The 14,575-nt window shown below is 39.8% G+C and overlaps 1 protein-coding gene across 1 annotated transcript in view; it reads left to right on the top strand.

The window, feature by feature from the left end:
• LOC109320402 (keratin, type I cytoskeletal 12-like) overlaps nt 1-14,312 on the top strand; it is a 28,168-nt gene extending 13,856 nt beyond the window's left edge. Inside the window, exons 7-14 of the mRNA XM_019550493.1 lie at nt 7,686-8,415; nt 9,041-9,123; nt 9,392-9,548; nt 11,068-11,229; nt 11,332-11,457; nt 11,855-12,072; nt 13,553-13,635; nt 13,999-14,312. Of these exons, the coding sequence (XP_019406038.1) occupies nt 7,686-8,415; nt 9,041-9,123; nt 9,392-9,548; nt 11,068-11,229; nt 11,332-11,457; nt 11,855-12,072; nt 13,553-13,635; nt 13,999-14,096 (1,657 nt within the window). The 3' untranslated portion in view covers nt 14,097-14,312. The remainder of the gene's footprint in view (nt 1-7,685; nt 8,416-9,040; nt 9,124-9,391; nt 9,549-11,067; nt 11,230-11,331; nt 11,458-11,854; nt 12,073-13,552; nt 13,636-13,998) is intronic.
• Nucleotides 14,313-14,575: the final 263 nt, after the last annotated feature.

Genomic DNA, 14,575 nt, shown 5'->3' with positions numbered 1-14,575 from the left:
TTAAAATAGATATTTGGCAGCCTACCACTTGAATTTCATTTAGAAAATATTTAAATTATATTTTATGCTGTAAAATTTTTGAAGAACCTCAAATCTCGAAACAGGAACCATAGTTTGTTGAAGTCCTGAAAAGAATCAGTCTTTTCTGCAAGAGCAGGAGTTTTCTGTATATTTTTTTCCTACTAGTTCAGCTTAGTGTCTCTTTAATTCAAAGTTCAGAAACAGACTAAGAACTAAAAAGGCTGGGAAGCGTGTTTTCCTCTTCTGGGCTATGAATAAAAACAAGATTCTTCTAAAACTTTAAAGGACATGAATAAAAAACAATCAGTTCAATTCACAGTTACAGATAATAGTGTGCTTTCCTTGTTTAATATATCAATTAGTTTTAAAAGAAAAACGTGTTTTGGTTATCTTTTTCTCTTATGTATCCTGTACATTTAAATTTCTCTTATATAACTAAAAAAAAAGTTCTAAAATGCTGGTCTTGAACATTTTCAGCTGAATTTCAATTTCCATTGTAATGGAGCCTTAAATAAACTGAGTAAAAATAATTATTATCCAGTAAATAAAGTGTCATTTTTCAACATCATAAAAGGTAAAAAATAAAAATCTGAATAAATATATACTAAGTTAAATGATTTTATATAGATAGTGCATACTCTTTCTATTAACAAAAAGAAGTAACATATTTGGAGTACTGGTAGATGCTACATACTTGGCCGCAAATCTCATGTTTGAATTGTTAATCAAAAGGATTGATTTTAATATTTTATTATTTTAATAGGATGCATATTCTATTCTGCTTATTATGATTTTTCTAAGAGTAAGTAACAGGTAATTTTCAGGAATATGCAACTAGTATGTAGAAGCAGAATATTTATCCTAAAACTTCATAAATAAGAGTGACCATGGAAATAAAAAGGATTTAACAGGCTATGCCTTCTCTGTAGTTTAAAGTATTATTAAATCTCTCTTACGTTCTCTTTGTACTTCAGTAATTTGTAATGCATTCCTATCTTGCATTCTTATAGTATATACAATGTTGATCCCTGTTTTCATGTCTGCCTGTTTTTTCCAGTCATTCACCTGATTCATATCACAACATGTTAAACCAGGGGGCAACAACCTTTCCCCGATGTATGCCATTCTTTGTGACCCAGCCTTCTGCCACTGGCTGCAAGTCTCTGCCCCTTGGAACAGCCAGCTGCCTGCAGTTACCCTCAGCGCTGATCCCCATCCCTGCTGCAGCAAGGGGAAACAGATGTGGCAGAGCAGCAAGCTCCTAATTCCCCGTGTTGAATCAGATATTTGCAGCCAGATCAGGTTTCTTTTGTGGGCCAGATCCAGCCCCTGGGTATGGACAGATGTAAGAGCTGAAGGACTTCAAAATGCAGCTGCTCATTTCCTTCCCTTAAAAATGAAGATCACTCCTTTCATTTAAAAAAACAGAAAATTCAGCCCCCATCCCCATTTTTGTCCAATTGCTTAGTGATATGACCACTTACCCAGGATGTGGGAGACTGCCTGAGATTACTCAAATTCACATGTCATACCTCCTAGGAGAGTAACCACGAGGCTATAAGATACAGAATGTGGGGAGGGAAGAAAGGCAACCAGACTTATATCACATCCTATTAAAGATACTTCATTCTGTAGAAAAGAAATCAAACTTAATTGACTCATGCAAAAAGCAAGTGTGAGCTATATGGTTAGGGCACTTATCTAGGTACTCATTTGTGTTGGGGTGTGGGAAGTCCTCCCTGTATTATAGATTAAATAGTCACTGTGCACATTTATACATGCAATTAATGCAAAGGAATAAACTCCCTGGAATGCTATTTGAACATGCGCCTGGACTACAGCTTGTTGAACTGGGTCAGAGCAACCCTGGCTGACAGAAGCCCCTAGGAGTCAGCATGCCAGCCTGGGGCCACTCACCCAGCTCAATGTGCTGTGGAGGGGCTGACTGGGGCACGAGAGTGCTTCAGTGCATGGCTAGCCAGCAGATAGCCCCCGCACTGTATCACAGAATCATAGAAAGTTAGGGTTGGAAGGGACCTCAGGAGGTCATCTAGTCCAACCCCCTGCCTAAAGCAAGACCTTCCCCAACTAGATCACTGCAGCCAAAGCTTTGTCTAGCTGGCTTTTGATAGCCTCCAAGGATAGAGCTTCCACCATCTCTCTGGGTAACCTGTTCCAGTGTTTTACTACCTTCCTAGCGAGAAAATTCTTCCTAATATCTAACCTAAACTTCTCTTGCTGCAACTTGAGACCATGGCTCCTTGTTCTGTCATCTGCCACCACTGAGAATAGTCTAGCTCCATCCTCTTTCAAAACCCCATTCAGTTAACTGAAGGCTACTATTAAGTCCCCTCTCAGTCTCCTCTTCTTTAGACTAAATAAGCCCCATTCCCTCAGTCTTTCCTCATAAGTCATAACCCTCAGCCCCCTAACCATTTTTGTCACCCTATGCTGAACTCTCTCCAATTTGTCAACATCCTTTCTGTAGTGGGGGACCCAAAACTGAATTCAGTACTCCAGATGTGGCCTCATCAGTGCTGAACAGAGGAGAATAATCAACTCCCTTGACCTACTGGCAACACACCTACCAATGCAGCCCAGTATGCCATTAGCCTTCTTGGCAACAAGGGTACACTGCTGGCTCATATTCAGCTTATTGTCCACTGTAACCTGCAGGTCCTTTTTTGCAGAGCTGCTGCTGAGCCAGTCAGTCCCCAGCCTGTACTGGTGCATGGGACTGTTTCGTCCTAAGTGCAGGACCTTGCACTCACCTTTGTTAAGCCTCATGAGATTACTTTTGGTCCAATCCTCCAATTTGTCTAGGCCACTCTGAATCCTAGACAGAGGTGCACTGATACATCAGTCTGATATTGGATCGGTACCAATATAAAGAAAATTGCCTATATCAGATATAGTGCCGATAATTTGACCAATAAATGCCTGTGCTGCACAAAGCCACAGCACAGCCCGGAGCAGAGCCGGCAGTGTGGAGAGCTGCCTCCAGCTGGTAAGTCAGAAGGGGAGGGTGAGGGAAGGGGCATGGAGGGGCAGATCAACACCCCCCACAATGAGGGAGGGAGCAGGGGCAGCCACAGCTTTTCCCAGTGCTACTGTGCATTTAAAAAGGAGCGTATTTGCTCCCAAATGGAACAAGTGGGACCAGGGATGTACCTGCCACACTCCTCTGCTCTACCCTATTGCAGCAGCCAGGATAAGCTCCAGGCTCCCCCAGGCAGGGGGCTGCTGGATTGCTGCATCCCAGCCATGTGGGGATTGGATCCAATCCACACGTGGCCAGGAACCGTGTACCCATGGGGACACTGCCTGGCAACCACTCAGAGATCAGGAGAGTCCTGACCCCCACCCCAATTCCCATGTGGCTGTCGGGCACCATCCCCACCAGGCAGGAACACTTCTCTTAGCTATGTGGGGATCGGGAACTTCCCAATCTCCATGTAGCTGTCCCTGCCAGCTGGGGACACCTCTCCCTACCTGACTGGTATGCAACAGTCCCAGCTTCCAGGACAGCTCTCCTGGCCATGCGGAGATCAGGACAGTCCCGATCCCAACATGGCAGGGAGATAGCTGCCCCTGCAGCTAGCACCGTTCCTGCCATGTAGGGTTTAGTGGGTCCCCTGCTGCCTGGGCTAACCAAGAGCAAATTGCTCCCAGCCAGCATCTACACATGTGCTATTATGCAGTAGCTAATGTGAAGTTAAGTCAACTCTGCAGTAAACATCTCGTACAGATACAGATTTCCCTCAATTTATGCAGTACACGTGTTCCCAGAGGATGGCACATAAATCAAATTCACATAAATTGAACCAACTTTATAATGTAACAAATAGGGAAAGTTTCCCATGGCAATGAGGGATGGAGGGAATGAGGGTGGGACTAGGGAAGGGTTGGGGGGAGGTGTGCCACTCCCAGGGCTGCACAAGGGAGCAAAGCAGAGGGAACAGAGTGGCACTCACCCCAACCTCTGCTGCAGCAGCCCTGGGAGCAGCCGACACCAGCTGCCTGCAGACACTGGGCTGCACCATGCTCTGCCTGTCCCCCACCTGTCCCCACTCACCCCAGCTCCTGGCCATTTGGGATCGGGACTGTCCTGATCTCCGCATGGCCAGGAGAGCTGTCCTGGAAGCTGGGACTGTTGCATACCAGTCAGGTAGGGAGAGGTGTCCCCAGCTGGCAGGGACAGCTACATGGAGATTGGGAAGTTCCCAATCCCCACATAGCTAAGAGAAGTGTTCCTGCCTGGTGGGGATGGTGCCCGACAGCCACATGGGAATTGGGGGGGCGGGGATCAGGACTCTCCTGATCTCTGAGTGGTTGCCAGGCAGTGTCCCCATGGGTACACGGTTCCTGGCCACGTGGGGATTGGATCCAATCCCCACATGGCTGGGATGCAGCAATCCAGCAGCCCCCTGCCTGGGGGAGCCTGGAGCTTATCCTGGCTGCTGCAATAGGGTAGAGCAGAGGAGTGTGGCAGGTACATCCCTGGTCCCACCTGTTCCATTTGGGAGTAAATACACTCCTTTTTAAATGCACAGTAGCTTTACTATGCATTAATAGCTCTTGTAAATGTGCCCAAGCTTCATAGCCCTGTCATGGCTGACGTGCTCCTGGGGCAGAAGCAACATGTTATGCACCTGACAAACTTTTAAGTTTCTACACTTATGTAGTTTAGGGGTATAACTGCAGCTGTGCAGGGGTTTTCAGGATCACAACTTTGTACTTCTATGCGCAAAATCCATTTAACTACCACTTAAATCCATTGAAGGCACTTCAGTTACTTTTGCATTTGGCTCCAAATTTTATCTTGGTTATACTAATATGAATGGCAAGCAAAATCTATCATATTATCTTGCATACAACACTCAGCTTTCCCCCACAAAATTAACACCCCCCCCCCACACACACACACACACACTGGAGTGCACTTATTAAGCAGGGAAGCTGATTTTCTGGTCAAAGGTAGAACCAGCACCCTGCTTTCATTTCTGCTCCATAGTGCAGCAGCTCTGGTATTACTATTCAGGCAGCTAAAGGAGTCATTTGACTTAATAGATCATTGTTCCTCATACCAGAGTTATTCATAATCTTCTCCTTGTAATGGTCTTATTGTTTTGCTAATCAAACTAGCATTTCCTAGGGTAATTCTGCTGTCTGCTAGAGAGCTCCTAGTCTCTTCTTCCATTTCCAGCTCTTTAGCTGTTTCAAAATTATAATTCCATCCACTGAGACCAGTCTTCAGCAGCAGCTAGGGCTTTATTTAAGCAGGAAACAGAAGGTGAGTCAGCTAGATAAGGTTCTGCCTCTGCTCTATTCAGCTATAACTCTGGGGAAAAAAGTTTTCTCTTCATTCTGCCTTTCAAAAACAAGATAGGTATTGTATCCAGGGGATTGATATCTGCAAGAAAATATGGTATATATTTTTCTTGCTGCATACCATATTCCCTAAAAGAAATATGAATGTAATTGTAATAAATAATATGTATATTAATCAAAATATGGTAGTAGCTTAGTAAGTAAACAAAGCTACGTAAATATTTAAACACGGGCTCATTTTAAAACATACAAAGGCTTGATACAGTCCTCTGAAAAATGTGCTTGTAGAACACAACCCTGACTGATAAACCAGGCACTTTTCCCTTGCAAATTTCTCTGCCTCGTGGACTGTGGATTACCTGTCTTTGATGCATTGTTTATAATGTGCTCAGCAGCACAATATCTGAGTAATAAAATCTATAAAAGTAGATCCCAAAAAGGAGGTCTTTTTTGAAAAAGGGAGAAATATGACTTCAATATTTTAAATTTACTGAAAAAACTTTTTTCTTTTTTAAGCTCCATGAATATTTACATAAAAGGAAAGTCTTTTTGCAAGCATCGTTTTTCCAGCAGTAAATGCATACAATCTTTCCCATAGAGTACTAGTCTAATAAACCAGCCACACCTATGCTTGCAGTGCAAAGGATAGGTTTTCCTCTTGAGAAAACAAACACAAAAACTTCTTCCTTTTGAATACCCACCTAATCTGTTGTGTACTGTACATACACAGCTGTCAAAGAAAATACTTTTTAGTTTTCACAACCATGAATCAGTGATACCACATGACTGATTGAATTCTATATAAAAAAGTTTTTAAGTAAGCCTTTTTCCTTTGGTCTCTGAAATCAACATTATTCATAACAAATTCCTGTCAAAAGCACACCCAATGCTTCAGGATATAGATAAATTAAAAGCAAAAACTGAGATAATATATATCTAACAACACAATTAAGCCAATGCAGACAAAAAGAAGTCTGTTTACTGAAATAAGATTAAAAGGAAAGCACATTGTTATCAAGGCTCCCCAGGTTTAAACCTGTAACTAAGGCATGTGTTTGAACTTTACATAAAAGGATTTGTTCAAACTGGTTTTCAGAAGCACCTATACAACAGAATATAGGCAGAATTTAGGTACCTAAGTTTCAAAGAGTGACCCACTTTGGCTCTACTTCACTAAACTCTGCAAACACTGATCACCATTTGGTGCTGCAGAGTTTCCCAGGAGCATACACTGGGGCTTCTGGTCATGCTCAGAAGTGATATAATTCTATCACCTTGGTGCCTACTTCCCACTTAAACTGTTGTAATCCATTTGGACCCTGGGAAGTCTCAGCAGGGACAAAGTCTGTTAGGTGCACTTGGAGCACACTTCACTTGCACTGGCAACACTGAATTCAGTTTAAAAAATGGTGATGGGCCCACCTTCCTTTTGCCCAATAGCTTTGTGGTTTGAGCACTTACTCAGAAAGCAAGAGAACTGAGCGCTAAGCCCTCCTCATTCTCAGGAGGCTTTAACTCATATCTCCAACTTCCCAGGAAATGTGTTCATCACCAGGCTAAATAAGCTAGTCAACGTGTTTTCCACTTCTTCTGTTGATGCTGGCTACTTAGTATTTTAGCATCTCCAGCTCTCTCTCCTCCTTTTCCTTCCCCTCATGAGATAATTCTAACCACTAGAGTTTTAGGGCAGGAGACATAAACATATGCTGAATCATCCTAGAGTTTAGTATGCCCAGATGTTCTTCATATCTTCAAGATAAATCTGGGAAACAATTATTTTTCTCTTAAGTTTTTGGTGATCATTTCTGCTTATTTCTCAACAGACTTAATCGAAGTCCGGAGCTTACAGAGGTTCAGTAGTATATGTCAGGAAATAATACAATATTGAAGAAAAATAATATATTAATATTTCCTGCACCTAAAATTCACAGAGAAATATATCAAAGGGATTGTTTTACCTGTTCTCTCAGGCATAGTCTTACAAGCATAGCCACAAACCATAAAGGAGATAAATATGAAATGAGAAAACAATGATTCCAAAAAGATTAAGATGCAAAAAGAAACTTCTCTGCTCAGCTGCACATGATAAAACATTATAATGATTGTTTAGCTGTACTCCACCCTTCTCCCCTATTAGCAGAACAAATAGCTGGAGGGCACCATAGTTCCACACCATGAGCAATTTGGATTTGCACATATCATTTAATTTGGTCAGGAATTATTAAGCTGGCATTCAAATAAGAGAGAAAAAGAAGGAGGAAAAAAAGTGAAAGGATTCTGCTTGAGGAGGTGTGGACTATACTGCTGAACCACCCACTTAATTCTGTATATAGAGTCTCAGCCTACTATCTTGTCTGCCATACTCTGCTTCATCTACGTACTACACTAGATCATAGCAACTTGAACACCATGGCACTCTCTGTGCGTACAGGGGGAGGATCCCGACAATTTTCTTCTCGGAGTGCACTGGGTGGGGGATCCATTAGACTGTCCAATTCCAGTGGTGGAGGAAGCTTTGGTAGTAGTGGATTTGGTTTTGGTGGAGGATCTAGTGGAGGCTTTGGTGTTGCTTCCTTGCTTGGATCGAGTTCTGGCTTTAGCGGTGGCTTTGGTAGTAGCTCTGGTGGTGGCTTGGGCGGTGGCTTTGGTGGAGGCTTTGGTGGTGGATCAGGTGCCGGGTTTGGAGGTGGCCTAGGCAGTAGCTTTGGTGGAGGTCTTGGTGGTGGCTCAGGTGCTGGGTTTGGTGGTGGCCTGGGCAGTGCCTTTGGTGGAGGTTTTGGTGGTGGCTCAGGTGCTGGGTTTGGAGGTGGTTTTGGTGCTGGTGCTGGTGGCAGTAGCGGGGATGGCAGCCTTCTTTCTGGAACAGAAAAGGAAACCATGCAAAACCTGAATGACCGTCTGGCTGCCTACTTGGACAAAGTACGTTCTCTGGAAGAAGCCAATACTGAGCTGGAGCACAAAATCAGAGAGTGGTATGAGAAAAATGGCCCTGGTGCTGCCAGCCTTGGAGCTGGGAATGATTACAGTAAATACTATCCAATAATTGAAGATCTTAGAAACAAGGTAAAAAAATTCTCATATAATAGTTGCAACTTTTTACAATCTAAATTCACGTAATACTGTCCTGGAGGAAAATTACATGAATTCTTTTGAGAAGCTAAAATCAAATTTGTCGAAAGTACTGCTGTTTGTAATAATCTTCTATAATACAGTATTTTTATTAAGAGTATTTCTGTAGTAGGGAGGGTATACAAAATATTTTCACAGCAATTGTGTAGTTGTATCCCTTTTAATGATGTGAATTTACTTGACCTCATTTGAATTGAGAATTAGTGACAACTTTAACTAAGATTATTATGCTTCTTGATAATTTAGGTTTTTTTTCAGAATAATATAGTTTTTGCTTCTTGCACCTTAAATTTAATTTCTGTAATAAAGGGTTATTTGATAAACTTTTGGGGGCCCATGGGAAGGGAGAGATTCTGGTAGTGTAAATTCATGTTACTCTGTTAACTTCAATGAATCAGTGCTGATGTATACTAGGTGAGAATCTGGCCCTAAATATTTTTGTAATATATTGTACAAGAGTCTACTGAATGTCCTCCCCATTATTTTATAACTAATTTATTTGAGCTTTAGGCTCATCAGGTTGTTAAATATTTTTCTGTGCATTCTGCTTGTCCTCTAGATAATTAATGCAACCATTGACAATGCCAGAATCGTCTTGCAGATTGATAATGCCAGACTGGCTGCTGATGACTTCAGACTGAAGTAAGAAAAAATGTCATTGATGTTTTATATATAATGCTCAAATATATTTAAATTTATTCATTTTTAGGAAATTTTATTTTGCAATTTTTAATGGCATATTATTGACAAATATAATAATTATAGATGTGATATATTTATGTTCATTTAAAAAACTGAAAAGGTAACAAAGGGTATAATATTTATTTGTAAATAGCTAGATTGTTTGTATTCATATGACTTTTGATCCCAGTGAAAGTACAAAAAGCCTGCTTAATGTTTCTTTTTTAAGATATGAGAATGAAGTGGCCCTTCGCCAAAGTGTGGAGGCTGACATCAATGGCCTGCGCAGAGTGCTTGATGAGCTGACCTTGACCAGAGCTGATCTGGAGATGCAGATTGAAAGTCTGAATGAAGAACTGGCTTATCTCAAAAAGAACCATGAAGAGGTAGACAGATTCTTGCTTCATGGTTTTAGTTTTCTCAGATACTGATTCGTATCTCAATTCAAAATTTACTGAAAGGAAATGGAGGACACATCTCAGTATTTTATTTTTTATGCCCTAGAGTAGTTCTGTATGGTTTTGGTTTCAAGTTCGCTAAAGGAATCAGGAGGAGATTGTGGAAGCAGAAAGAAATTGTGGACTCTTCCTGGTGCCAGTATTACTGGTTTTTCTCAGTTTCAATAGTTGAAACTTGAGAAGAAGGTTCTCTATGAATATAAGGTTTACATAGGGCACTTCTGTCAAGGTATAATAGGTATGCTCAGATGGGTGTGCACTAAATACGTCTCCATTTTCACACCAGTGAGTTTTGCTTTGTTTATAGAGTTGAACTCTTAACTTTCAGTCTTTGGGTAGTCAGCAACAAAGTCATTTCCCAGAATCTCTTCAGTTCTTGTGTTTATTTTGGAAAGGCATAGGGAGACATTAAGCTGTCAGCATGTCTGTTTGGACACAATGTTTTTAACTCTTCCCATCCTTTCAGCACAATGACTTAGTCTTCTGTCCATGTATTCCATGATGAATAAGTGAAAGGTGGTTAAAGATCTCTAAGTATTCTTTTAAAAATATTTTAATCACAAAAATCTATATTTTTATTTTCATAAATGTCTTTATATTTGATACACGTTTGGTGTATCTATTAAGAATATACTTAAAATATCTGTTTATCAAAAATAACTTATCTGTTTGATAAACAGATATTTTAAGTATATCCTTAATAGATATACCAAACGTGTATCAAATATAAACAAATTTATGAAAACAAACATATCTTCCCAGCTTGGGCAAATAATTTTCTTAAGATGAAAATTTATGAAGAAATTAACAAGAAAATCTGGCTGGTAAATGGAACAGAATCTTACGGGCAACTTACTGGTACCTTGTTCTTCAGTCATTTTTCTTACTAGTATCATAGATTATATGGTAGAAAAGAAGACTTCAATATAATATAGATTTGTCAAAAAAAATTAAAAAATGAAATTACAAGACTATTGGGCTGAAATTCTAAGGCAACTGTGGGTGCTTCTACACATTCATTAATGCACTGTAATTACAGTACATTAAGTTTAGGACGTGTAAAAACAGGTAGTAGGTTAAGGCGCCATAATCAGCACTATTGCATTTTAGTGCAGAAGAACACTTTAAAAATTATTTTAATGTGCATTAGACAATCTATTGTGCATTAGCACGGTGTTTGCCAGCCACACTAATGCACAGTGGAACTAGGCTTCTGTGCATTAAGTGTCTTGTGTAAATGTGCCTTGTGATACCATGAAGTGAAATTCATATTTAAATGTGCTAAATGGTAAATTTAGTTGTAAAGACTAGACTAGACTAGATTAGACTAGAAAATCTTCCTGTGGAATTAGTGGGATCTTGAGTCACCCACTTTGTATATAACTTAAGGCTGATTATTTTGTTCCTTATTATACTAAAATAGCTGTATTGCCTTTTATCCTTTTAGGAGCTTCAAGGTTTCCAAGGTAATGCTACTGGCCAAGTCAGTGTTGAAATGGATGCTGCTCCAGGAATTGATTTGACCAAGCTTTTGAATGACATGAGAGGACAATATGAAGCTATTGCTGACCAAAATCGTAAAGATGCTGAAGCATGGTTCAATGAAAAAGTAAATATCAGCAATAACAAATTCAGCCCCCAAAAGTTAAAAATAGAACAAAATTTTGTAACAGCTGCATTATATGCATTATATTCCTTTTTCACATTTCAGAGTGGAGAACTCAAAAAGGAAATCTCAACCAACACTGAACAGCTTCAATCAGGAAAAAGTGAAATCACAGATCTAAAGCGCACTCTTCAGAACCTGGAAATTGAACTACAATCTCAACTTGCCATGGTATGTTGAAATTTCCAGTTGCAAAAGTTGTGTTAAACCCCTTATTATTATAAAAATCTTTTCAATGTCTGCAGTTCATTCTATTGTTAAATTCAGAATTCCTTTTAGTACGTACCACCTAATACTACCTAGAATCAGCAGATTGTAAATGATGGATAATAGAACAAATGCATTGTTATGATTGGGTATGGTAAGAAAGGAGAATGGAAGTAGCAGAAGCAGATTTTTCAAGCAAATATTTGACTCTAAGAAGAAAAAAAATTAAATGAAGATAGGTAATGAGACCAAATAAAACTTTTCCCCAATATGTTAGTCTACATTTCTTCATAATTTTTTTAAGGAATCACTTTCTTCTTCCTAAAGTTTTCATTTAATCAATTATATGTCTTTTATGCAGAAAAAATCTCTTGAAAACACCTTGGCAGAAACAGAAGCAGGTTACTGTACTCAGCTTTCACAAATGCAGCTTCAGATCGGGAATCTGGAAACCCAGCTCTTCCAGGTCAGGGCTGACATGGAACGCCAAAATGCAGAATATCAGCAACTTCTAGACATCAAGACTCGGCTGGAAATGGAGATTGAGACCTACCGTCGTCTGCTAGATGGAGAATTTGGGTAAGTAAAGAACTGAAATTGACAACTGCCTTTTCACTCCAGTCCATGATAATATGCTTTCTGGGAAGTGGGAGCAGTGCAAGCAAATGGTCTACAAACCAATAGAGAGAAAGACCTATAGCACAAACAGTTCAACAATACATTTTTTCAACATAAAAGATACTGAAATAATTATAGTCATGATAGGTAGCAATTCTTTAAATGTAAAATCCATTGAAGAAGAATAAATAAATGTATCTTGTATTTAAATGAATCAATGAATGTGGCAGCTTAAGTATACACACTAGCAAAAGGAAGCATGATTTAACAGGCTACAATTTCAGAACTGAAAGAAATAAGAGTATTTTCACAAATACTATTTGTGATTATTTTCACAGTGTTTCTATTTGGCTTTGGGCCGTTTCATGACACTTTGATTTTCATGTTTTATCAGTGAATTTATCAATCCAATGCCTCGCTAAGAATTTACTGCAATAGACATAACAAGGGTGTCAAACTCACCTGCACCCCTGGGCTGGATCCAGACTGAGAAAAGCCTCGCGGGCTGGATCCAGACCCAGCAGTGGCAGTAGAGTGCAGTGGCAGCAACGAGAGATTACAGCAGCTGTTGCTCACCCTTTCCCTGGCTACCACCACAGGTCCCCAGTGGGGCTCTGCGGCTAGGAATTCGGTAGCTGACTCCACCCCAACTCACCCCACCCCTAAATTCCTGGCCCTTCTAGGATCCCCATAGCCTGGGTGAAATGGCTTTTGGGGGCAGATGTGGCCCATGGGCTGTATCATTGACACCCCTAACAGTATATTCTCTGAAAAAGATTGTCCTTCATAGTGAATGCTTTCACTGGTCTGACAAGGCAGGGTTTCAACTATACTGACCAATCATAGTAATATAATATCATAATTTTTTTGGATTAAGTTTTGACCTATGTTGCTTGGGGTATCAGTTTAAAGTAAAGAAAAATAAATCAAATGAAAATGATTTAATGGTATTGCTCCTGTGTCTCTCTGATAAATATTATGCAATAATATATATGAAGGCTGATCAGCCCCTGGCCCACAAGCCAGATCCAGCCCACAAAGCTACATCAATTGGCTTGCAAGGGTTCCCCATGGGGCTGAAAATTTGTTTGTGAGGGAGCGGAAGCAGCTAATTGCCATTCCCTTACTGCCATATTTCTGGACATGTTGGTGCAGGCTGATGAGTGCTTCTGATGAGTGCTTGCCATATTCTGTGGGGAGCCCTGCAGGCCAGATAGCATGACTCTACCTGTTAAATTGGGCATTCAGGGTAAATCAGGGTGGTATGGAGCCAGTAGTAGTGGCTCAGGGCCCCAATCAGAGTGGTGCACAGGACCAACTGGAGTAGCATCCTGGCACACAAGGTTTAATCCAGCCCATGGACCAGCACCAAGCCATTCATCCAGCCTGTGGGCCCAAAAAGATTTAGCAATATTGATATGCACTTATGATTTTCTTGCAGAACTGGGGGACAAGGAATTTCATTTGAAAGCTCATCTTTGACAGGCTCCAAATCACAAACTCAATCACTGGATTCTTCTCAGGGTAAGTAGATTTTCCTGGGCTAAATTTCTTTTTACAAGCAATGTATTAACCCCTACCATTAAACTTCAAGTGACAATTAAATTAGCTGTGCACGTATTACAACTGATTAATGTGTACTGTAGTTACAGAATGAGCATTAATATCTGCATAAGGGTGAAACACCCAAATAAAATTATTTAAAAATCTTTTCTTATAGTAAAATTAATAAATGTCATTCAGTTCTATTATACTGAAAAGTTAATCAAAGAAGAAACTATATATTTTCCTAAAGGAAAGTTAAGGAAAGAGTCACTTCTCTGTGTATATACTTCTGCTTTTCAATTTTAAGCCTTTGATAAACTAAATTTTTAAAACAATGTTTAGATCCAACAAAAACTAGAAAGATCAAGACAATTGTTGAAGAAGTGGTGGATGGTAAAGTTGTCTCATCCCAAGTAAAGGAAGTTGAAGAGAAGATGTAAGCAACAGCTTGGTACTGCAAAGGATCTATTCATTCAGTTTCTTCTTTAAGAAGCATTAATGAAAATATATAACTTGGAATCTCTCTTCTTTTGGTTGAGGTGATAAGTGCATTGAATCTTCTTTTCTTTTCATTTTACTAAGATTCTGTTCCACAAAGCAAAAAGTACACTTTTGGATTCTGTGCAGTTTGGTAACCCAATAAACATGGTGTTTCAGTTTATATATACTGGTCTTTATTTCTTGCCCAGTGTATTCACAATTTCATCTGTTGTCACTTTTTTGATTAATACCTGAAAAATGCTGTGCATTTTAAGTACTGGGTTCATTATGCAATAAGTTTTTTATCTTTACTTTGTTAAGTAATAGATAGGATTACTTTACTATTGTACAGACCCCTTACATAGTTTTCTTGGGTATTAAAAAATTAAGAAACCAGCTTTTACAATATGAGCACTAGGCCTGTGTGAAGCAGCTAGTA

This window comes from Crocodylus porosus, unplaced genomic scaffold (genome assembly GCF_001723895.1).
Source record: "Crocodylus porosus isolate Cpor-Errol unplaced genomic scaffold, CroPor_comp1, whole genome shotgun sequence".
In the NCBI taxonomy this organism is placed as follows: Eukaryota; Metazoa; Chordata; order Crocodylia; family Crocodylidae; genus Crocodylus; species Crocodylus porosus.
Note: the sequence above shows the minus strand (reverse complement) of the source record. Positions and strands in the feature narration are given on the sequence as shown.